Source organism: Mirounga angustirostris, unplaced genomic scaffold (genome assembly GCF_029215605.1).
Source record: "Mirounga angustirostris isolate CCGP_5_RB_7025 unplaced genomic scaffold, mMirAng1.0.hap1 SCAF_3, whole genome shotgun sequence".
NCBI classification, from domain to species: domain Eukaryota; kingdom Metazoa; phylum Chordata; class Mammalia; order Carnivora; family Phocidae; genus Mirounga; species Mirounga angustirostris.
The window spans coordinates 44,279,081-44,305,697 of NW_026991711.1; the positions used below are offsets into that span (position 1 = coordinate 44,279,081).

The window sequence follows — 26,617 nt, forward strand, 5'->3', positions numbered from 1 at the left end:
TCCACTGTTTCACACAACATGTCTACAACCTTATTACCAAACATATTGACTGGTCTTTGCTGTACATGTCTTGTTTCTCTTGTCATACACAAGGGTCACAATATTTCTCAACAGTGGCACTACTAACATTTTAATTGAGATGCTTTCCTGCTTTTTAAGAAAATTAACCTTTCTGACATCCAGGCACTAAATGCCAAAGCATCCTCCCTAGTCACTGTGACAACCAAAACTGTTTCCATACATTCTCAAACACCCACTGGAGGCAAAAGGTACCAGGTAAAATATCTCAAACAGGGATAAAGAGAAGACCTTGAAAAGTTCCTGAGTGACAAAACAAATCACAGACTAAAGATCAAGACTCAAAATGGCAAGAAACTTCTCATTAGAACCACTGGAAGCTAAAGCCAATCTAATAGGTTTTTCATGTCTCTGAAATTAAAGGAAAATTATTTCCTAAGTACAATTCTATGCCCAGCCAAATCACCCATTAATTTTGACAAAGAATACATATTTTTTTAAATATGCAGGAGTACTACTCTCAAACAGTAGCCAAGACTATTTTACAGAGATATTTTTAAAAAATCACCTTTTCCCAAGATTTGCTTTATAAATATAACACAAATATCTTATTTTTAACAGCTGTAGTCAACATTATATTTTTCTTTAGAGAGAAGAGAAATGGTCACCTGTGGTTTCTGCCAGCACTATTATCCAGGAGTGATCATTTAGGGAAGCAAGAACAGTGAACATAAGCAGGACACAAACTTTCAGCAGAAAGCATGTACTGGCCTTTGTTCCAGTCATTCTTAGAGAATAAAAACAGCAGTCGCCTCTTGCTGTCTATCTGCTATGTATTAGGCACCACACACCAGCACTTTACATACATTATCAATAGCCCCCACAGTAGTCTCAAGATACAGGTGTTACAAGATTTGAGTAATAGAGAGAGGTCCCTTGTACAGTGCATTGAAGAAAATTTTCAGCCTCCAAAACAAGTCAAATATGAAGGTATTTTATTTGCTGTCAATTAGGTTTGAATAGATATTTGAGAAGTAAGCATTTTAGATCTGCTATGTTTAGGAATCAATTTTTAAGTTATTCCAGTTAGGGCCACCAATATGATGGTCAGGATGTACAAATTAACTGAGGTCATCATGAGAGTAACTAAGTATCCTGGACTATAGATAACGATCTGGATAATCATGTATACAGAACGTAGGTGTGGGAGAATTTGATTTCAGTTCTTCTAAAAGAAAAAAAACCAAAAGGACAAGATTTCCATATTTATTTGATGACGTACATTAGATTACAGAATAAAACAAGTAATTTACTAATTTTGAATATACATCTCTATTATTATGCTGAGATAATAGTAGTGAGAGAAGAATCCATAAAAAAGTTTTTTTAATAAAAATTGCTCTTAGAAATAATTGTAATAAGGCAGAAAATACAATTGTGCCTTTAAAAGAACGTAGTTTTCGGGGGGTGCCTGGGTGGCTCAGTTGGTTGGCGACTGCCTTCGGCTCAGGTCATGATCCTGGAGTCCCAGGATCGAGTCCCGCATTGGGCTCCCTGCTCGGCAGGGAGTCTGCTTCTCCCTCTGACCCTCCTCCCTCTCATGCTCTCTGGCTCTCATTCTCTCTCTCTCAGATAAATAAAATCTTTAAAATAAATAAATAAATAAATAAATAAATAAATAAATAAATAAATAAATAAAAGAATGTAGTTTTCAAAAATAAAATAACAGTAAGCCAAGAAAGGAAGGTCCTTAAATGTTTCATCATTCTTGAATGCCTTAAATTCAGTATCTTTTCTTAGGTTGTTATGTAATGAAGTGAGATACATAGTAGGTATTTTGAGAGTGAGCTAACCTATTAAATAAATAACAGAATATGCTCAATTACTAAATTGTGTAAAATGTGATTTTAAGTAAATTAAGAAATAGCCCAAAAATCAAATAGAAATCTCCTCAGTTCTCCACTCAGAATCTAGTTGCTCTTTGCCACACTTCTTCAGAAGGCATGATGATTTCAAACCACCCAAAATACTACTCAACACCACAGGCCAGGTCTACAATCACTCCATCCAGTAATAAATATACTGAGATATTTTTCTATATAGGCAGTGGAATAAAATGAAGGGTTTTTTTTAATGACCTGAAGAAGAAACATGAAACAAAAACATATGTAGAAATTGGTTCACATTTAATAATAAGAGAAAAAAAGGGGAGATTAGCAAAAATAATGGAAAAATTCATCAAAAATGGATAAAAATGTGAAAACATCTAAAAGATCAAAGTGATATCCTCTTTTTTTTATATAAGTAGGATCCACACCCAGTGTGAGGCTTGAACTCACAACCCTGAGATTGAGAGTCACGTGCTCCACTGACTGAACCAGCCAGGAGCCCCTAAAAAAATCAAAGTGATAAAAGCTCATATGAAGAAACTAATAAAAAATTGCTGTATGAGTTCAATCTGACTTGTGATAAAATGTTCCTATCACACCAGATCATGAGTTTCAAATGTATGTTTATAAGATAATTCATTACAATGTTTTACATTTCCACAATTTGAAATGCAAGGGTCATTAAAAATGAATTTATTAATTGCCACAAATTATTTGGGTTTGTATATAGGAATGTGCTAAATTAACCAGGCATCTTAAAATATTAATACTTCGTTGAATATTCATTTTTCAGTCACAGTTGTACCTGCATTTCATAGTAAAAAATGAAGTACATTTTGTTTCCTAAGATGATTCTTCAATTTATTCTGAGATATCTACCAGAAGAAAAAGTGACTTAATATTTATTAAGATTTTACTATGTGCCTGACTCTACTCTGAAGGTCTTTTGCCTACATTATTTCATGTAATTCTCACAATCACCCTGAAGAGCAATATTATCTTTATTTTAAAAATAAAGAAACAAAGAAGGCTAGAAGCTAGAGAGTGTTGATGCCAGAATTTAAACTCAAATCTAACTGAAGCCACTATTTTCCATTATGCCAAGTTGCCTGCCCAGAGAAACAAAACAGAAGGCAACCAACAACAATTTTATCACCTACATCTGTTCATTTCTGGTAAGATGCAGAAATCACAAAGACTTTTTCCCAATCCCTGATGGGCTGAAAAAAAAATTTGGATACTAGGAAAATTTGGATACTACCAGAATCCTCACCTAAAATTAACAGTTTCTTTCATTAATGCGGAAAAAAACTAAAACCCTTATTAAGAGCTGGACTGGTATTTGGAATCTCACAAACTGACAGAGATAGCAGTGGGTAGGGTACAACCTCTGGAGAAGGACTGCATAGGTTACACCACAGCTCTGACACTGAATGGTTTTGTAATCTTCGACGAGAGATAACTTTTGTGAGCCTCCTCTTTAAGATAGGGGTAACAACAGAGCCTACCTCAGAGGATTAATTAAGTTAATACATGCAAAGTACTTCGAACAGTATCTGGCTTAAATAAGCACGCAGTAAATGTGAGCTGTCACTGTTATAATTATGATTATTATTAGCATTATAATAACGCAAACAAATTTTAAACAATACTTGGATGATAAGTTGCTTCCCTATTTACACATCTCCCCTACACCAACCCCCACCTTTAGTTAGGATCCTTACCTTGCTTTATTTATTTTTTTGTTTGCATTTGTTTTCGTTGTTGTTGTTGAAAATAGGGCGGAAAGAATGCTTTAGTAAAAATTTCACTGTCAAACTACAAAAATCGTATTATAGAGAAAATTCAGATCAGAAAATCAAAATCTTACTCTAATACTGTTTCTCACCTAAAATATTATAAACATTCTCCAGATAAAATTCTCTTATACACCCTTTAAAATTTTTTTATATTAAAAAATACAAGAGGGCGCCTGGGTGGCTCAGTTGGTTAAGCGACTGCCTTCGGCTCAGGTCATGATCCTGGAGTCCCGGGATCGAGTCCCGCATCGGGCTCCCTGCTCGGCAGGGAGTCTGCTTCTCCCTCTAACCCTCCTCCCTCTCGTGCTCTCTGTCTCTCATTCTCTCTCTCTCAAATAAATAAATAAAATCTTAAAAAAAAAATACAAGAAATACTTTAAAAAAGTAAAAATCACTCATAATCCTATCATAAGAAATATAAATAGAATGAAAGTACTATCTTCTACCTACTCAAGCCCACCTCTAGGGATAGCCAATATTAACATTTTCAGAGGTTATTCTTCCTTTTTATATAATTCATATAGACATATCTATGCATATTTTATTTTTAAACAAAAAAAGCAGACTCATGCACATCTCAAAAGCTGCTGTATACTTTTTAAATCAATTCTATATCAAGGCCGTCTTTCCATGCCCAGAGGTATCTCATTCATTTTGATACTCCATGTTCTTTTTTTTTTTAAGTACTTTAAATATTATTATGCATTAACCAAATTGAGGGTGAAGCGTAATTCTTACTCATCATTGTTTTTTCCAGTGCCTAGCTATAATACAGTCAAACAAATGGAATTCAGTAAGTATTTACTAAAAGAAAGATGCAGTTACTAAAAACAATGGGAATGGAACAAGCTTCTAAGTTAAAAATCATTACCTGTTTAACACTGTCACCTGGGCTCAGCTAAGGGGGCAACACTGAAATAGAAAATACACTTTCTGTCTTACTTTCTGTAAGACAAGTTTGCATCAAAGCACATTGGGACAGAGTTAGACTGAGTTCAAGTGATTACAGGGAAACACTGCACAACATAGAAACACTGAGCTCAAGCCAAATAAATTCATTCTCCCACTTCTGAGTGATACGTCTTTGACAAAGTCACAAAAAGACCCAGTTTCTTCATCTGGAAAGTGTGGATAATTGTATTTATTACAAGATTATGGTGAAGAATCAATTAGAAAATAGTTGTGAAACTGCTTTTCTCATGGCCCGGATAAGGTCTTTGGTATTAGACTGACAACTGGAATTAAATCCCAGTCATACCATTGAGCAGCTGTGTGACCTTTTAAAATCAGAATAATGCTACCTACCTATTTTCTTCATTCAGTTACTCTATACTATAGTTAAGTAAGCACGGACTCTGGACAAGCATCAACACTGTTCTAGTCACTATATACAAAGCAGTAGTAAGACTCATACTTTATCCTGTGGTGCTTTAGGTATAAGGGGAAGAAGCAGACAACAAATAAGTAAACTAGTAACACAGTTTAAAATTGTGGTAATGACTAATTGAGTGTCTGCCTTCAGCTCGGGTCATGATCCCAGGGTCCTGGGATCAAGCCCCAGTGTCGGGCTCCCTGCTTCTTCTTCTCCCTCTGCCATTCCTGCCCGCCCCCCCCCCCCCCCATACTCTCTGGCTCTCCCTGTCAAATAAATAAATAAAATCTAAAAAACAAACAAACAAAAAACAAAAGCAAACATTGAGTTATTCAAAGATACAGTTTTTTTTTATTCTCATGGTATTCTTTCATAATTGTGACACACATTAAGCTTAAGCTCACAAATAAACCTATTTATGACACTCAATGTTCACAGAATTAACACTTGAGTATCTCAAATCCCCTTTAAAAACAGCAAAGTCAAAGAAAAAAAGGGGGGCATGAAGCATAAAATCATTGCCGCTATAAATGAACAAATATGAGAATGCTGAGAAAACACACAACACACAACAACGATACAGCTGCGATGATACCCCTTCTCCAGTCATACTCAAGAGGCATGCAAAGCCCGAGCCAGTCCTTACAAATGCAAAAGGAAAAAAAGTTTAGTTTGGGGAGTACATAAAATTCCTCATATAGTTGACCAAATGAACTTAGCTCAGGGTACAACTATAGTAACATTCCCATTTTACAAATAAGGAAGTTGGAGGAGCTTGACCAAGGTCATACAACTAACTAGGGTAGAGCTGGGATTAACCAGGCAGTCAGGTTCCAGACTTTACTATTAACTGTCCTGCTATACCTCCTCAACAAAGATACCATTGTGCTAGTAGCATTAAATCATTAATAATCATGAGTCATTTTCAGTATTTCCTCATGGAACACATGTTAGGATTCCATAAAAATATTTTTGTCAGGGTAAAAAAAGCACTACCTGTACAGATCAATTCATTAAATGAGAACACATATGTTTAACTTGGCTGATTTTCCTTCTTTTCTTTATAAACAAATTGCAGGAGTATGGCTACATTACAAATTTCATATGTAAAATATGCCACTGAATTAATTTTTCTTCTACCTCTAAACACATTAAACACTCAGATTTTGTAATGTCCTCTCCAGAGGGCATTTCTAGCCACAATTTGGCCTTTTCTCCACCAGTAACTAACAGACACTCGAAAACAGTTTCGCTTCCTGGTAAGCGAGAAGTGTCTTGTTCTGAGTGTTCTCAGTGTATTAGGATCACACATGCGTCCACACCTGCGCGGTGCCTGAACATGTCCCAGGCGTCTTCCCTCTAGTCTCTCTTCAGTTCTCAGCCTGGATTTCACTTTTTCTGGGCGGTCCTTCTCCTCCAGCCCTGAGACCGAGCCAAGCACCCTTGCTCTGTGCACAGCAATGTACACAACAGCACAGAAGAGAACCCCCAGAATCTCTCTCCTGTGCTAGACTCTGAGATCTCTCAACTGTGTTCTTTTTACCAATATATCCCTTCTAACATAGTACCTGCCGCATGGTAAGCCTCAAGTTAATACTGTGGAATGAATAAATGATCACTATTTCCCAGACTGAATATGCACTGCTCTTACGAAGAAAAAAACATTTTAAAAAATAAAGGGTTTTTTTGGGGTAATTACTACTGTCTATTCATACCACCATGGTAGCATAATCTCTTATAATCTGCATTTTCTAACAACTTCAAGAAGAAAAAATATTTTCTGGGTCACCCTTCTACGGGTATGCTTTTTTCCTCTGATGAAGGAGCATTAAAGAAGATGAGGTAACGGGGTAGGGCGACACTGCCTTGTGGGGCCTAACATGTTCCCTGTTGTTGCTCCATTTTACCTGAGTCGTCAGGGCTCTTAATCCTAATGCATGAAACCCTAAACTATAAAGGATCATTCCTTATTTCTTTCCTTTCAACCAACTCTAATACCTAAATAAGCCCTGTCAGTCACATTTCTGTGTTTCTCATAAAACTCCTCTCAAACTGGATTATTTCATCTTCTTAGCATATCCTGGACATATAATAACACAAGAATTTTTAATCAAATGTAGCACTGCAGTCTTACTATCATCCCCATACTATTCACTGCCATTAATACCTTTAGTTCAATTGTGCATTAGTGGACTTGGGTAAGTGAGGTAACGTTCCCTTGTTGATAAACTGGGCATTGATACAAGAGGTGCTAAACTTGTGAGTCAGAAACCATTTAGAAATAACAATTTATGTTATTTTTGCTTTAACTCAAATATCAACGTTTACTGCAGAAAATACACTGGAAACACCAACTAAAACGTCACTTATTATCAAACTTGCAAAAACTGAAAGGATAATGTGTCAAAACAACTAAAACTCTCATATAGGAAGCATCAGCCAAACTTAAGAAACTAAACTTGTGTGATCTTTTCTTCCAAGTTGATTAATATTTTCCAGGACCATGAGTATGATAATTTTAGACTCCATATTATCTTTGTAACACATTTCTTGCAAATTTCACAGAAAACTATAGCAAAACAAAAATGAGAACTCTTACAACTTGAAGCCAAAATATGCTAGTGAAATTTAAAGCTACTTTATTTTTGGGGACAAAAAAATGAAAGTAAAGAGGATTTTTATAAAGAAAAAGCAAAGGAATGTCCACTTACAGCTAGAATACTATTTTTAAAAAGCCCCTACGGTACAACAGCTTACCTACTGAGGTCTAAAATGATTCAACTTCAATAGCTGAAACTACTGCAGAGTAATCCTCCAACAAGTAAAACAAAACAGAAATAAATAATTAAAGGTATTTGTTACAAAAAGCTGGTCTCAACTGACTAGGACATGAATTCACATCATAACTGAAGCATAACACTTTCTAATATTTCTATGTCTGTATTCCAGCCATTTTATACATAATTTTTTTTACCTCAAAATTTTCAATGATACAAATCAGGGCTTTTTGTATAAAATATCTTTAGATGTGTATATTCTGTAATGATCACGAAACTCTTTGGCTCTGAAAATTTGTCTATCAGCTCAAAATTTATATACTTGTCTCCTCAATAAAAAATTATTTCCTCTACAGATTTATTCTGTATGAATTCTGACCTAGATTATAAAATATAAGACCAGGGATTATGTCTCATGCCTTGCAGGTACATGTAAACATACGTAGTTATTAAATGATTATGTTTTCCATATACTATAAAAATAAAATGTAACCTTTTAAAAATATAATGTGATAGGCAGGAAGAGAAATCACCTATCATCTCAAGCATATAGCTTAACTTCTTCATGCTATATTAAATATGCTCTTTCTTACCAGTCTCTTCAAAATAATCATTTTAATGTCCATATAACATTTATCTGCTGGATATCCTTCAGTTTGTCTTCTAACTCCACCACTTCACTGGCACTATTTTTGTCAAGGTCTTTAATCCGTGGTGTGCAGGAGCCAACTTGAACACTGTACTAGAACTGACATTAAATTTTCAGGAAAATCTGGAAGCTGTTTGTTAAACTACTGACAGTCTGAAATTGGCAGCAGTGGAAAGATTTACACCACAGAAACAGGAAAAGCTAAAAAACAAGAGCATTCCTCTGTCCCCACCTCTTCTCCCAGAGCCTACTGCTAAACATTCACCTGTACGCTGTTGATTCTACATAAACTCAATGGACACTTTCCATCCTTATCTCTCAGTTTCTCTCATACTCCTACCTCTTTGGCAGCTGCTTTCTCAGTTTCCTTTACTGGCTCCTCCACCCCTATTTGATCTCTAAATTCAACTGCCTGCTTGATGTCTCTCCTTGATTTTTAAAAATTAACATATCTTAAAGTTAAACTCTTGATTGCTCTCCCCCCACCCCCACCAAACCAATAGGTGCTTAGAAATGGAGCATCACAGAAGGATTCTGAGTTGGGAATCAGACAGACAGGGGGCCATGTTCCAGTTCTTTAGTTCTTATGGGTAATATGTTTTATCCCTTCAAGCCTATTACTTATCTGTCAAATGGAAATAACAACATACATTTGCGTTTGCAGATGATTAAATGAATTAATAGTATGCAAAGCACCTAGAACAGTTCCTAGCATATAGTAGATGCTCAATAATGGCTACTTATTATTCTATTTTTATGGTCAATAAATGCTTAAATGAATGGATCATTAATTGAGGAGGAGGAGGAGGAGGAAAATAGAAGAATGGCAAAAATGAAAAAGAGGTTCGTGTGTCCTAGCATTCTGAGAAAGGCTGTATCTATCTTCTATAGATCTAAGTACCAAAGAAAATTAATTATATATCACAACTGATAGCACAGTTAACAAATCTTAAAAATATGTATGCCAAATAATTTGATTTCCATACATTTGCCTGAAAAAATAACCACTGCTATGCAAATAATTTAACCAAAATATTACTTTGGGGTGCACCTGGATGGCTCAGTTGGGTAAGCAACTGCCTTTGGCTCATGTCATGATCCTGGAGTCCCAGGATCGAGTCCCGCATTGGGCTCCCTGCTCAGCGGGGAGTTTGCTTCTCCCTCTGACCCTCTCCCATCTCATGTTCTCTCCCACTCTCTCTCTCAAATAAATAAATAAAATCTTTAAAAAATATTATTTTGGAAGGTTATTGTTATAGCAAAATTTGGAAACTTTTAAATTAGTAACAACATTAATAGAATTACAATCAATTACTATGGGGCCATTAAAAATTATGCTGGCAGGAATATATAATCACATAGAAATACGGTTATATTTTATTGTAGGACAAAAAAGCAGCTGTATGTAAGTATGATCTCAAACAGAAACAAAAATAGAATATGGTGATGAGATCATGGGCCATTTTCCTTTTCTTTTGTTACCTATATTTTTAATTTTTTCTAAATTTATCAATTAACACCTATACAATAGGAAACAATACACTTCTGTGGTACCTGATCAAGACATTTATTAACCTCAATTATTAGCTTTCTATTCTTAAAATGCCCTTCTAAGACATGCTTAAAAAAGTGCATTTCAAATTTATGGTAAGCTGATTTTAACCATTTTTTCTATGTATTTCCTTTAAAATTTTTCACTAAGATTACCCCTAAATCCACACATAATATTTTGTATATAGTTATTAAATTCAAATCACTACTGAATATACATTCATAATCTGGACATTACATGTGCAGCACTGTGACATATTTTTTATTTCAGTATTCCATAGATTACATGAGATGTTCAACACTTTGTTATAGAATAAGCTTTGTATTAGATAATTCTGCCCAACTCTAAGCTAATATAACTGTTCTGAGCACATGTAAGTTAGGCTAGGCTAAGGTGTATTAAATGCATTTTGACTTACGGTATTTTCAACTTACAGTGGGTTTACTAGAATGTAACCCTATCTTAAGTCAAGGAAGATCTGTACTTGGATGATCCTTTCTTGAGGAAACCCTTCACAGGAACATCTGGCCTAAAACATACATATTCTCTTTTCTTGACTTAGTTTCCTGCCTTTCCAATTAAGCCATTACCATTATATCACATTTCCTTCCTACAGCCCCCTCTTCTTCAGTCTTCAAAATTTGAGCTATAAATCTATAAGCCAAACTATTTAAGCTGACTTGAAACTTGATTAAAAGAAAATAAAACAAAAACAAAAAAGACACCTAACAACTATCAGAATCCTACAACTTCATGTCAATTACCCATCAAACCACCAATAGTATATCTGCTAACATCTAAATATGTTATTTATATCTGAATATTATGCAGGATTTGAAATTATGCAGCAATGTTAATCAAGTAAATGCTACTTCTCACAAAATTCACAGGAAATAGAGTAATGGAACACCACAGAAACAGTGCATGTAGTGTAGTCTGAATATTTTTCTGCCACTGAAAAGAGATAATGGGGTAGTGGGATCAAATTCATGCTTTTGTTTGTTTTTTAAAAGATTTTATTTATTTATTTGAGAGAGAGAGAGAGAGTGAGATCACGAGCAGGGGAGAAGGGTAGAGGGAGAAGCAGGCCCCCCGACTGAGCAGGGAGCCTGATGTGGGACTCCATCCCAGGACCCTGGGATCATGACCTGAGCTGAAGTCAGACACTTAACCAACTGAGCTACCCAGGTGCCCTCAAATTTTTTTAAAAGATGAATGACCACAAAATGGAGAGTGGGATGATAAAGATCTGCAAAGAGTCAGTGGAGCACTGATGAGGGCCTGTAGTAGGGTAGTAGGGGTGGTGATGAGGAGATGATGAGTGGAGGAGGCTGTTGCTGCTATTGTTAATCAAGATGATGATGATGGGGCGCCTGGGTGGCTCAGTTGGTTAAGCGACTGCCTTCGGCTCGGGTCATGATCCTGGAGTCCCTGGATCGAGTCCTGCATCGGGCTCCCTGCTCGGCAGGGAGTCTGCTTTGCCCTCTGACCCTATCCCCTCTCATGTGTTCTCTCTCATTCTCTCTCTCTCAAATACATAAATAAAATCTTAAAAAAAAAAAAAAAAAGATGATGATGATGGTGGTGGTGGTGGTGGTGGTAGAACTACCATTATATGAAGGCTTATGTACCAAGCACTGTGCTTAGCACTTTATGTACATTATCTAATTTGATCTTCTCAACAACCCTACATCTTAGGTGCTGCTACTATTCCCCATTTCCCAATAAAGACATTAAGGTTTAAGAAGTTACGTAACTTGCCCAAACACATACAACTGGTAAATACAAAAGTTGTGAGGGTGCCTGGGTGGCTAAGTCTTAAATCTACAAAAAAAAAAAAAAAAAGTTGTGAGTTAAGTTAGTATAGAATCAGTTGTATTTATCTGCCCCAGAAACCTGTCCAATTCTCTCCTTCTTTTGGTAACAGAATCTTGCTTTGAGAGGGAAGGTAGATGTGGGAACTACTCTTTTCTCCTTACATATAATACTGATGAAATCAATTAAATCAGTTAGTTAATTCAGATGTCCTGTGTTTTCCTGACCAAGGGGCCTTTCCTGACTAAGAAGGCCCTTTCCTGTCTGACTTTCCAGGTATGAGGACCATTTCTTTGATTCTGACAAATATTTGTTTTTATTACCTTTTATCTCATATTATAAATGGAGATTTGACATTTCTCCAAATCTCTTTGGGATTCTGTCCCTAGCCACTCCACATACATGAATGCCAAAATCCCTAGTAGCACTCAGTTGAGCTTGGGTAACCAATAATTATACGATGAAAGGTATTTATCTTTGCCCCCCAAAAATTTACTTGCAAAATTGAGTCTTTTTACCTGCATATCTTTATATGTCATTATACCTGGGTCAATCATTGCTACCATGTGGAGACACTGTCAACAAGCAAAAATAGCAGAATGCAGAGACAGAAAGATTTTCCAGTTATTGAGCAAAAAAAATTCCTTTTTTGCTTATTGGCATTTCTGTGGCTTTTATCTTAAAGCAAACTAATTTAGAAGTTGGTGCCAGAAAATAGGATGACACAAATGACAGAATCTCAAATGTAAAACTTTTAAAAAAGATTTTATTTATTTATTTGAGAGAGGGAGAGAGCAAGAAACAGCATGAGAGGGGAGAGGGCCAGAGGGAGAAGCAGGCTCCCCGCTGAGCTGGGAACCCGATGTGGGACTTGATCCCAGGACTCCGGGATCATGACCTGAGCCAAAGGCAGATGCTTAACCAACTGAGCCACTCAGGCGCCCTCAAATGTAAAACTTCTTAGCAAAGAAAGAGTGCAGGGTAGTGAAAGTCTCCTCAACCCCTAACAGGAAGTTGGAACTCCTTACTGTGCATTTAAACTGTAGCCTATTGTCCTGAAACTGAGACCACCTAACTAAGGACTCTGATGCTTTAAGAGAACATGGTATGAAAAGAAGGTTCTGGTTACTTCTTACTGCCTTCAGTACACCCTACAAGAAAGACACAAGTGGGCAAGTTTGAAAGTAGAAAGGAGGGCGCCTGGGTGGCTCAGTTGGTTAAGCGACTGCCTTCGGCTCAGGTCATGATCCTGGAGTCCCGGGATCGAGTCCCGCATCGGGCTCCCTGCTCGGCGGGGAGTCTGCTTCTCCCTCTGATCCTCCTCCCTCTCATGCTCTCTGTCTCTCATTCTCTCTGTCTCAAATAAATAAATAAAATCTTAAAAAAAAAAAAAAGAAATTAATTTTGAAAGTAGAAAGGACACAAATACAATTAGGTAAGAGGTGTTCTTCTCAATTATCACCAACAAGCCAAAAAAGAATCAGATAATCGTTCTTCTTGAGGAATTACACAACTCTGTGAACCATGAAACAAGTCAGGGAAAGCAGGAGATGGGTCCAGACTGGGTCCTGGAAAGAGGAAGCTTGATCACCTATGACCATGTCCAACATTTATAAATGTTGGATGAGTTCTTAGTTCCTATATTTATTTAATTTAAATCTTATCCTTCTCATAAAAATGTCTCTATTTGAATTCTCTTCATATTTTTCTAAATGTTTACTCTGCATATAACTAGGTTATATTCTTTATTCTGATTTCTAAAATTCTGATGCAAAATATGAAGAAACATATATAAAACTGATTACATATAATTTACAGAATAAACTACACAAAAAAGAGAATGGTAGATAAATACAAATGTAAGAGAGTTACTCTGTCCACTATTCTCACAATGCCCCTTGTTCCCCATTCAGAACAAATTAAGGTTATCCTGTTCTTATTTAGATGTAGAGAGTTAAAACAGTAAAGTTACTGTCTCAAGGCATTCCTACCTCTATCTCTGGCAAACCTATCTTCCATAATAACAGAAAGAATCAAACCTACTCTTTCTGTCTCAACTTGAAATTTAAAATATATATTCTCAGTGGACATTGTTTTAAGTGGTAGTTATGTATCACTGAGGATATTCATTATCAACTTAAGGTATATGATGGAACAAAAATTGATTTTTTGAAAGTTGGCTTGATAATCTAGCCACCAATTATAATATATAGTCTGTAAAACCAAATTCAAAAAGAAAAATCTATATATAAGAGCCTTTTGGAACACAACCCTATCACAAGCTGATCAATTAAATCTTCCCAAGTTGACATCATTACATATCACATAGAAATACTTTAATTAGTGATTACTCTCAGAGAATAATGTAATCCAACCTCATTTTTTTCAGAATACTGATAAAAATGTCAACTAGAATTATGTTTAATGCCAATTTAAAGATCCAACAAAAAGTTAATGTTAAGAGAAAATCTCTAAGTACATGTGATGATCAATGACTTCTGACAGAATTTTTAAGAAATTAGAATAAAGAAATGATAGCACCCTTTTAGAGAAAATTATATGATAAAATGTGAAGGTAAATGTGTTACTAAACTGCCTTAAATTTGTCAGAAGTATATTCTTATATAGCCAGACACATTACACAGAATCTGATATGATAATAACAAGTCCATCCAGGCCTACATTTACTCAGCTAAAAGATGATTTTTAAGATACTAAAACTAAACAAAATCCTGAGACAGCTCATATAATACAAAACATAGAAGCAAGAAAGATTCAATTATTCAACTAAATTAGAAAAAAAATTTAAAAACCCCAAATATATGTATCACTGAATCAGACTATTTCTTTATAATCAACCTGGGACTGTAACAGACCCACATAATGACACCATTATGAACATTAAAATCATAAGATCCTCACTTTTTTCATTAGTTGTCCATGAAGCATTTAACCATTTAATATTATAGAGACTCCATCCTGAAAAGCCTCCTAAATCTTCCTTGGAAAAATGGCCAACATTTTCTCCCATCAAAGAAGAGTTAATTTTATAACTCAAGATTTATAGAACAATGACCAAATTCTGAGAGAAGACCAAAGTGGAGATTCAATTTTATGAAAGTAAAAAGTTATTTTAGGCTTTATTTCCAATTTAGAAAACACATAAAATCATAAAATGAGCAGAAAAACAATTCAGCTGCTTGCCTCATCCATTTACTTTACTATGAGCCCCCGCTCACCTAAGAAAACTGCAGTGGCATTGAGTGGGTTAACAAGAGAAAGAGTAAGCGTGAGGTTGGCAGCACAGGCGGGCACGCACATCTCTCCTGTCACCTTCCCTGTAACAGGACTGACTACATGGAGGCAGAGCCCTGGCACTCTAAGACACAGCTATAGGCACAATAATCGTCAGTGAATGTATACATATCAACTTACTGCCCAGCTTGTTTGCGGTCATGTGTGTTATAATCAATCTCTTACGAGTGATGTCAACATCATCAAAGAAAAAGTTTAGGATCTGAAGAGCTGCTACTGACAGAATCAGCTTTTGGTCAGACTAACATTTAAAACAATGAAATACTAAACCAAACAGTATTTTCAAGTCTACCTAATTAAAGTATTACCTAGCCATTCAAACTAACTGATTGGTCTTATTTTTGCAATAAAACTTTGAAGTAAAGGATTAAATATTATTAAAGATTACAGGCATGTATCATTTTATTGCACTTCACAGATACCACATTTTTTTACAAACTGAAGGTTTGTGGCAACCCTCTGTCCAGCAAGTCTACCAGCACCATTTTTCCAACAGCATTTGCTCACTTCATGTCTCTGCCTCACATTTTGGTAATTCTCACAATATTTCAAATTTATTCGTTATTACTATGTTTGTTACGGTGATCTGTGATCAGTGATTATGACTTCCTGAAAGCTCAGTTAACGGTCAGCATTTTTTTAGCAATAAAGTATTTTTTAATCAAGGTTAAATTGTTTTTTAGACATAATGCAATTGCACATTTAATTGTCTACAGTATAGTGTAAACATAACTAGACAGTAAGCTTCTTTGGGGCAAGAGCTACAAGATCCCTATTATCTCCCTGAATGTTTAGAAAGAACTATTTTATTATATCCTGTACCCACCACTAGCCATAGACCTGGTACAAATAAATACTACATGAAATACATTTATAGAATGAAGAATTCCTCGTAACACATGGAATGCAGTCTTGCTTCAGTCTCAACCCCATTTTCCACCTTGCAGGCAGAGGAAAAAAAATTTTGTTTTTCATGAAGGCACCAAACTTCATTGCTCTCATGCCAAAAACCCTTTCACGGCTTTGCACTGCCATTTAGATAAAATAAAAGTTCCTTAGGAAAAATCCTTTTTATCTGTCCCCAGCTTACCACTTCTACCTCTGGCCCTCTATTCCCACCTCTCCCACACTGTCCCAAAGACAGCGAACTGGTGTTCTGCTGCCTCCAAGCCTGGACACCCAGAGCTCCCTCTACTTGGACTGTCCTTGATCTAACATTGCTCTGCGGATTTGTCTAAAATGCCACCTCCTTCAAGAAGCGTTCTGCCCATCTCCCATCTTTTTTAGCCGGCTTGCCCTCACAGTACTTCTGGGAAAGAATGAAAATTTTGCTTCTCTGAGAATAGTGGTCACCAAATATGAAAGAAAACTAATATAAGGGGCACCTGGGTGGCCTAGTTGGTTAAGTGTCCGACCCTTGATTTCGGCTCAAGTCATGATCTCAGGGTCATGAGATCGACCCCTGCGTTGGGCTCTGCACTGGGTGTGAAGCCTGCTTGAGTTTCTCCCTCTTTCTCTGCCCTCTCCCACGCCTGTGCTCTCTCTCTCTTCAAAAATTGCAAAATCTCGCTCTTCAAAAACTAATATAAGTTGGAGGGAGTAATTTCTGGTGTTAGGATGACTGCAGAACATGTGATTCGGGATCAAATTTAAGAGGCTGTACTGTACAAATATTAGAAATATCTAATTTCTTGAATTTAGGAATTTATGAAGGTCACAGATTATATTCTCTGTAAAAACCAAGGATCTAGAATATTATATATATTATGTAATGTCCATATTTTCTCACATGCTAGCAGGTTCTATGTCACATTAAATAACAGTGACATAAATAAAACACATCTACTAAAACAATGGCTTGTATTACCATATGTGTTCATAAATTTCTGTTTCCTCAGAAGCATATCTAACACAGATGTTTGTTTTTTACTGTAGTATTTATGTCATGTATCTTAACTTTGATACCTTTTTCCAAGTGGAATGCTAATATTATTTCATTTTGTTGTATAAAATTAGTTCTGTGAGAACTGAAGCCTTATAAGTACATGGGTCACCATAAAATTACCATTTTCAGTCTCAACCTCATTATGATTTAGGAGACACTGCAGGAGTCAAAAGCAAATGAATGGAAACAGAAGGATAAAAGAAAATCACATAAGTTCTGATTGGGAGAATATAAAGGAAGTTGTGATAAAAATATCAGGAAGTCAGAGATTTGAAGAAGCAGTAGAGAGTCTCTTGCTGGCTTTATCGAAGCAACAAACATGTTGTGAACTGCCTATGGAAGAGGTCAGGTGGCAAGAACCCGACAACTTCCAGGAGCTGAAAGCCTCCCCAGGCAACAGTAAGCAAGAAAATGGGAATTTTGATCTTAATCTATTAGGGAACTAAATTTTGCTAACAACCAGTGAGTGTATAAGAGGACATCAAACCTCGGCTAAGATCATAGCCCCAACTGAAATCTTAAGCAAAGGCCCCAACTAAGTTTGCCTAGACTCCTGACCCACAGAAATTATGAGATAATAAATTTGCATTGTTTTAAGCCACTGACTTTGTGGTAATTTATTAAACAGCAATGGAAAACCAATACATTATGCTTTATAACCAAGAAAATATTGCTGTTACATGTGTCTGCTTACAAATCTCATCTACATCAAACATTTTTTTTTCAAAATACACTTTCTTTTCTATATAAGCTAGCAATGAGCTTCCATTTTCATGAAATCTGGACACTTTGAATTTGTTATCAAAGCATTTTATCTGCAAGCTTTCATTTAATTAAAAATATATCTGAAAGAGAAAACTGAATTTAAACATGTATTTCCCTAACTTTTTGGAATCATATTTTATTTTATTTTTGGGGGGGGCGGAGTGGAGGAAGGGGCAGAGAGAGAGGGAGAGAGAGGATCTTAAGCAGACTCCATGCCCAGCACAGAGCCCGACACAGGGCTGAATCTCACAACCTGAGCCCAAATCAAGAGTTGGATGTTTAACCAACTGAGCCACTCAGGTGCCCCTGGAATCATATTTTAAAAACATACTATTTTAGAAAATATTTATTATATCCTATGCTTAGAAAAAAAGATATACATTTAACATACTTATTTATATTTTCAGTATTTATATTAATCACTAAAATATATTATATTAAAGAATACATCATTGGGCGCCTGGGTGGCTCAGTCGTTAAGCATCTGCCTTCGGCTCAGGTCATGATCCCAGGGTCCTGGGATTGAGGCCCACATCGGGCTCCCTGCTCGGCAAGAAGCCTGCTTCTCCCTCTCCCATTCCCCCTGCTTGTGTTCCTGTTCTCGCTATCTCTCTCTGTCAAATAAATAAGTAAAATCTTTAAAAAAAAAAAAAGAATACATCATTATTGTGAGAGCATACTGACTCATTGTGTGAATATTTTCATATGATATGTAATATGTGGAGAAAGAAGGGATAGACGATTCACAGTCAAAATGTCATTTAAGATTATATAATAATAAATTCTCCAATGTAACAATCTGTTTTCATATCTAAATCTGTCATCTAGTGAAGCTGGGGGAAAAGTTTGGTGATATTATTCATCATACAGTCACAGGGCAAAATAAGCTACCTTTTAGTATTTTCAGAATGTAACAATTCAAATTTTGTTCTGTGCTTCTGTCAAACAGGAAATTTGTAACTAAAAATTTTAACACCCAGGTAGAGATTTGTATTGTCAGTTGCTTTATTAACCTTTTTTGGTACAATTCCAAACAAATCTGGTCTTTTAAAAAAAAATCTACTTTAAGTTAGCCTACCTTCCACACTCAATGTCCCCATTTTAGACTCCAGGAAATCAAATAATGTGCTTGGTGCTGAAGGTCTTGCATTTCCCAGTTCCTCTTCTTCTTCAGATCTTATTCGCCCCCTTCCTTTTCCTTTACCTGAAGAAGTAAAGCAAGATATATTTATTGTACATACAAAAACAAATGGAGAAAACACACTAAAATATAATCATTGGTCACCTTAAGTTTGATTTTGTATTTCTTTTTTTTTTTTTTTAAAGATTTTATTTATTTATTTGAGAGAGAGAATGAGAGAGAGCACCTGAGAGGGGGGAGGGTCAGAGGGAGAAGCAGACTCCCTGCCGAGCAGGGAGCCCGATGTGGGACTCGACCCAGGGACTCCAGGATCATGACCTGAGCCGAAGGCAGTCGCTTAACCAACTGAGCCACCCAGGCGCCCTGTATTTCTTTTCATATTTTTCTGTATATTCTACATCTTTTAAACAAAAAAGTTTTTAAATGATTATATTAACTAGCACCTTTAGTCTTCTAAATGATCTATTTGGAAATCTGAATTTGTTCATGTAAGTAATCTTTTAAGAGAAAAAAATCATTTTTATAAAATTTTTCTTTAACCATTTATCCTTTAAAAGAATATAGGATTAAGGCTTGAATGACTAAAGAATAACACTAAGTAAAAGTCCTGTGCTTGTTAGTTTTAAAAAGTTTGCAGACTAGTAATTTATGTAAGGGGCATAGTTCTAGAAATAATGAATAGAACTATTCACTTCATATCGTATTTTCTCTACTACTTATAACAACCCTGTTAAATAAGATATTATTTACTTTACATAAAGATGAAGATAAACAGACTTGGAGTAACTTGAACAAGTCTCCGTGGTTCCAAAATTGGTGCTCCTTCCACTTACCACAAAGAGAAATGAATTTATAACCCCCACTCCCCCACAATAAAACCTCAGCCTGAAAAGCAAACAATACTATCTGGCACATTGCTTAATGAATTCTACCTCTCAGAGGTGGTCCTGTAACAGGTTTGTGTTTATTGCTGTTAAGAAGTACATTCAGTGCTGCTTCTAAGTTGTTGCCATGATCCATAAGAGCTTGCCTCGATGCTTCTTTACTGAAGCCCATTTCTGTTATGTGTTTCAGAGCCTTCTCATCAACCTGTAAGAAATTAAGAGCAAAGCTGTGCTGATGGCCATAAATAAGCAAGGTATAAGTTTTCAACTATACACTGTTTTTTAACTAAAAATTACATCTCCTGCTTATGGAAAAAATGTCGTACTAATACAGCATTCATTTGCTGCTTTTTCATACCAACAGTCAAGAAAAAATCTGCATGATATGTGGGGTTGTACCTCTAGTACTCTCTGACTTCACAACTATCATTACAAATGAAAGAAAGAAAGAAAGAAAGAAAGAAAGAAAGAAAGAAAGAAAGAAAGAAAGAAAGAAAGAAAGGAAGGAAGAAAGGAAGAAAGAAAGAAAGAAAAAAAAATGGTGTCAGAATAAAGCTTCTGAAAATTATATAGTGAAAACTACATAATGAAAATTTTTCTTGGTTGATACTTCCATATCCTCAAAAGTCAATGTATTAATATAGGACTTCTCCAAAATTGCAAACTATAAAATGAAGTTAACAAAATGGTACTATCTCAGTAGCTTTATTTTTTTTTTTTTAACTCTGTTTCAGTATTCTTTCTATATTCATTAGCAACACTATCTATGGTGCATTGACAGCCTGTACCTCAAACAGGAAAATCTACTTCATAAATGCCAGAACCCAAAATCTCCATGAAAAATCTAGAGCTGAGTAGAATTCAAGAACTTTTTAAGTAATACAAACATATCCCAAAAAGAAACTTCTTGAACCACTGCCAGCTGAGGAATATATAACTAACGTATACATCTAAGAGTTAAGATTGATAGGCTTTAAGATAACATATACATCACATACATGTTGCAGACAGCCACTCTGATACCTTTGTAGACAATGATAAAAGCATAGTACTTTTCTCCAAACCATGACTGCATCCTTCAAACACAAAATCCTTTCTAAACACAGTAGCTAGTATCAATAGATCAGAGTTGACAAGTGAGAGAAAAACTAGATCCTTACTATGCATATGCTAAAGTAAACATAAAAAGGACTGGACATCAAAACTAAAATGCATCTTTCCTATTCAAAAACTTATCTGAATGTAAAAAAAATTATCAAACTTTCTAAAACTTTTCTCTCCCCCAATTATCTCTCAAATAAATACCTAATTAAGAATATTGTTCCATACATAGAACTTGATCAAAAATATTTTTAATAATCAATTAATACCTGATCTTGGTATAATTTATTCTACCTTCCTTGAGGATCTGATTTTCAGTTAACCATACTCCCAATCAAGGAATTGGCAGGGCCCTGCTCTCTCTGAGAGCTGTAGGGGAGACCTCTGCTCGCCTCTTCTAACTTCTGTTGTCTGCTGGCAACCTTGGCATTTCTTGGCTTGTAGATGTACCATTCTAGTTACATGGCCATCTTCTTGCTGTGTATCTTCAGGTCACCTGCCCCGTATATATCAGTCTCTCAGTCTACATTTCCCCTCTTTATAAGAAGAATAGTCATATTGAACTAGGGTCCACCTTCTTTTTTTATTTGATACCTCTGTAAAGACCCTCTTTCCAAATACAGTCACATTTTAAGGTGCTGGTGGTTAGGACTTCAACACATCTGGGGAGGTACAATTCAACCTATAATACCAACTATTATCAAAAATTATTTTAAGAACCTATTGCCTGACATTCCAATCAAATCTTCCTTAAATTGTTGAAAATAAGGAATTGAAAACTGTCCAACCTGCAAAAGAATTTGGTACTTAGTCATTAGAATAATTGATGTACATTCAAATTTATACTGGTATTACAAATTGTCCTTTCGATGATCTCCTTCAGTTTTGAATAATAGCTTTGCTGGATATATAGTTCTTGGTTAACAGGTTTTTTGTTTTTTTTTTCCTTTCAGTACTTTCAAGATATCACCCCACTGATTTCTTGCTTTCATAGTTTCTGATCAGATATTGTTCATATATCTTTCAGGATCCCTTGAATTTGATGAGTTGCTCCCCTCTTGAAGCTTTCAAGATTTCTTTAGCTTTCAACAACTTGATTATAATGTGTCTTGGTGTGTCTCTCTCCTTAAGTTTATCCTATTGGAGTTCGCTGAACTTCTTGGATTTGTAGATTCAAAAGCTTTCAACAACTTGATTATAATGTGTCTTGGTGTGTCTCTCTCCTTAAGTTTATCCTATTGGAGTTCGCTGAACTTCTTGGATTTGTAGATTCAAAATTTCATCTAACTGGGGAATTTGTGGCCACTGTTTCTTCAGATAGTTTTTCTGTTCCTCTGTCTCTTCTCCTATCGCGATTCCCATACATAATGTGTATGTTGGTACATTTGATGGTACCCCCATAAGTCCCTTATCCTCTATTTTTCTTCACTCTTCTCTCTGCATCTTAGACCTGATAATTTCAATGCCCTATATTAAAGTTCACTGATTCTTTCCCTTGCCTGTTCCAGTCTGATATTGAATCTGCTAATTAAATTTTTTATTTCAGCTACTGTACTTTTCTGCTTCAGAAATCCTATTTGGTTTCTTTTTAATAATTTCTATCTCTTTTTTTTTCTCATTATGTTCAGTCAGCCAATATATAGTGCATCATTAGTTTTTGATGTAGCGTTCAATGATTCATTAGTTGCGTATAACAACCAGTGCTCGTATTCCCTACTTGTTCATATATTGTTTTCTTGATTTCTTTTAGTTGTCAATGGTTCCCTTCAGACCTTTGAGCATATTTAAGATAGTTTATTTAAAGTCTTTATTTAGTAAGTCTAATGTCTGGGCTTCTTTAGAGATGATTTCTGTCAATTTCTTTTTTTCCTATGATGGGTCATACTTTGCTGTTTTTTGAAATGCTTTGTAATTTTTTGTTGTTGTTGGGAACTGGACATTTTGAATACTATAATGGCAATAATTTTGAAAATCAGATTCTCCCTCCTCCTCAGAGACTGCTGTTGTTACTAGATGAAAGCTGCTATTGTAAGTTTGTTTAGTGACTTTTCCAAACTTTCTTTGCAAGGATTATATTTCTTGTGGTATATGATCACTAAAGTCTCTGTTCCATTACCCCATGGTCAGCCAGTAACCAGCCTCTTTCTTCATCACTCATTATTCTGGATGCTCCAGTGTCTGACTACCAGGCTCCAGAGTTCTAAAATAGTTGTTTCAAAGAGTAGTTTTCAGCTCAACAGTTGTTTGGGTGGCGAGGCCAATTTCTGGAGCTCTCTACTCCACCATCTTTGTGATGTCACTCCCTTCATGTGTTTAATCCTTGTCACAACCCCAAACTGCTGGTCTCTGATGTCCTATAGCAAGACATTCCCTAAGAAGTATTCTCAATTTACTAAAGTTTGAAGGCTTCTTTAGTTAGGGACCATATTTTTTCAGCTCACTATATCTACTCTAATCTGAAAACTGACTTTTCTAAAAGAATGAAATGGTTGTTATGTTCAAGGGAGAGACAGCCAGGCCCACAGTTAATAAACCCATTCTCCTTGGCCAATGACTGATATAGAAGTGGACATGTGACCTAGCTCTAGTCAATAAGACATAAATGGAACTTTCTGGAGACTTCAGAAAATATTTTCTTATCTGATAAAATAGACCTACACCCTTTCCTTCCTGCCTTTGAACTTTTTGTGTGAAGATTCAACACACAGAGAATCCTGTAACCCTAAGAAGAAAGCCAAAAAAATCACAGAGATACCCACCAGAGCTCCAACATTGTTATACTGCTGAATTTATCATCCTTTGTAACCATCTACTTCTGAATTTCTAGTTATATGAAATAATAAATTTCTATTACTTAAGCCAGTCTTAGTATTCTGAACCCCACAGATAAAATCATCTCAAGTCATTCAACTTCTAAAGGCAGAGGAAAATGAATTCTTGTCAGTTCCCTTATATCTGAGGACACTGCAGCATACCAGAAATAACTTTGACTCCCACCATTTATCTTAAAAATCCAGGTATATTCTGCAAATGAGGCCATAATATACATGTACTTGTTCTAATATATTTTTCCCAAAGAGTGAAGCAAAACAAAACAAAATCACTTCAGACAAAATTTGAGAAAGATGTGGGGAAGGGAAGGGAAGGGATGTCCTTGATGCATCATCTTACAGAATATAATCTCTATTAAATGTCCTCTATTTAATTTAATGGCTTTTTATCTATCCATTCCAAAAGACATTATTTGGACATTAGAAATTTAAGTAAAATGGAAGTTTTAAGTAAATCATCTTTCAAATAATCCAAATTTTCCATAAATTAACTATAATCCTTAATGAACGCCTTCTTAGAATTGTGAAGTCTATCCACAATACAATGAACAAAGCCAGTGGTAGTTACAAGAAAGAACACAAAAATCATCAAGGTAAGGAAGAACACATTAATTTTGTGGTTGATTCTTTAGCCTTACCAGTTCTCTATAGACACCTTCATGTTTCCCCTCAGATTTGGTTGACTTTTCTTTCTGTAAAATTTCTCTATTTCGGTTACCAGCAGCACTCATGTTGAGATTACTTCTAGCACCACCACCACCTCCTCCAAATGTCTTGGTCTTTTGATAAGAGAGAAACAAAAGAGATATAAATAAATAACATTTAAAAATAGCTCTAAAGACTAATCTACAACTAAAAACACCTAGTAAAACTGAAGCACCTAAAGCTTCTTGATTATGTTTTACATGAAAAAAATGAAATGTTAATTAATTCTTTTTAAACAAATATCTACTGGCCATAATCTCTTCTTTTACAAGTCCAGGTGAAGCAATAAAAAAATTACATTAATTGAAATCTTTAAGTCTTCTAGGCAAGTCATCAGAATAAACCTAAGTAGACAACAATATAGAAGAAAATAAAATAGTATCAGCATCATGGAGATTAGGTGTTAAAATAATTCTAAGGTACAATACTTAAGTGATATCATGAGGCCTGGGTTATGTAGCAAGTCTATATTTATCAAGGCATTAAACATGTCTAGGAATCGGTTACATTAGGTCTGTGATCCAGTAATATGATTGCATAATCTTTTTAAGATTTTATTTATTTGAGATGGAGAGAGAGTGCATGAGCATGAGTGGGGGGAGGGGCAGAGGGACAAGTAGACTCCCCGCTGAGCAGGGAGCCCAAAGTGTGGCTCAATCCCAGGATCCTGAGATCATGACCTGAGCCAAAGTCAGATGCTTAACCAACCAAGCTCCCCAGGTGGCCCTGACTGTATGATTTTAAAAAGTAAACAAATAATATGAATTTTAACACTGTATTAAAACTTTCATTACTAATTTATTATTTACATTAACTATATAACATGCCATCTTACCAACTATGTATAAAAACTTTAAAGTCCATTATTTCTTATTTTGCCTGACTTATTTGAATAATTATGTTTAATCATATTTGAAAATCTGATCTGATCTCATTTTTATCAAAACTACTGTGAAAAGACTAGAATGTAAAGAACATTAGCTTGGAAAGATACAAAATCATGACTGAAAAGCAACCCACTGCTGTTACTTGTACAATATCAAATTAAACATTTGGTTACACAATATCTTTATAGTTCTAATAGATCTAATAAAAGAGGAAGAAGTGAACATTTGCTTTTTATTAGTGATAATAATAGTTTTATGCATATTTTAAAATTATGACAGTAAGAAAACATCCTAGATATAAATTTACGTAACATTGGGAAATTATTTTGAATCAGATGAAAATATAAAGAAACAGAACCTGAGAAATAGAAAAATGATATGAGATAAGCATTAACCAGACAACATATTAAATATTGATTAGGCAGCTGATGCACCACAGTATTTAAATTTTATTTAAACTGAAATTAAAACCACATCTTCAAAGACCAAAGGTGTATAACTAGATTCATTCTAGTTATATTTTTTTGCTTTATGCAATAGATTTGGAATGTCTTGACAGTCATCACTTATAAAGCCATAATGAAAAAGATGTGAGCTTATATTATTGTGATATAAACTTTATTAGTCTGGGAGACAGTGCAGTATAGTTAAGAACACAGGCTTTGGAACTTGAGGAGACTGGGACTAAATCTTAGCTCAGCCCCTTCCTAGCTCCTGCCTTCAGCAAGTTACTTCCACCTCCTACAAGACAGGTTTCTCATTCTTAAAACAGGGATGAGAAAAACCTACCTAATTGGGACATTGTAAGAATTAAATGACATCAACAACACAAAGTGATCAATTTAGTAACTGGCACATGGTAAACACTCACAATCCATGGCAACATTAACTGTTTTGCTTAATGTATTAAAACATAGTTACCTGAGAACTCTGGACACTGACTTGTTTCAAATTAAATTTATTTCTGGAATTTAAATTCCATAACTCCAAAGTACTTTTTCTTTGGGTACTACTGAAACAGTCCCATCTTCTGGATGCTTTTCTTTATTATTTTCTTTCCATTTTTATGGATTAAACAATAGGATAAATTTTCAGAATTGGTTTTCACTGTTTTATAACAGTTGCCACTCACTAAACATATAAATATCTAGAAACAAAACAACTTAAACATT

At 35.3% G+C, this 26,617-nt stretch overlaps 1 protein-coding gene across 9 annotated transcripts in view; it reads right to left on the reverse strand.

The window, feature by feature from the left end:
- The window catches only part of TDRD3 (tudor domain containing 3), a 157,897-nt gene that overhangs the window by 39,180 nt on the left and 92,100 nt on the right, over positions 1-26,617 (reverse strand). For all 9 annotated transcript variants that reach the window (XR_010409977.1, XM_064586017.1, XM_045869550.3 and 6 more), the window contains 3 exons: positions 24,492-24,632; positions 19,970-20,126; positions 18,975-19,100 (listed from right to left, as the gene is read on the reverse strand). Coding sequence is in view for 8 of the 9 variants with exons in the window: in XM_064586017.1 (XP_064442087.1) it covers positions 18,975-19,100; positions 19,970-20,126; positions 24,492-24,632 (424 nt within the window). In the remaining variant the exon portion in view is untranslated. The remainder of the gene's footprint in view (positions 1-18,974; positions 19,101-19,969; positions 20,127-24,491; positions 24,633-26,617) is intronic.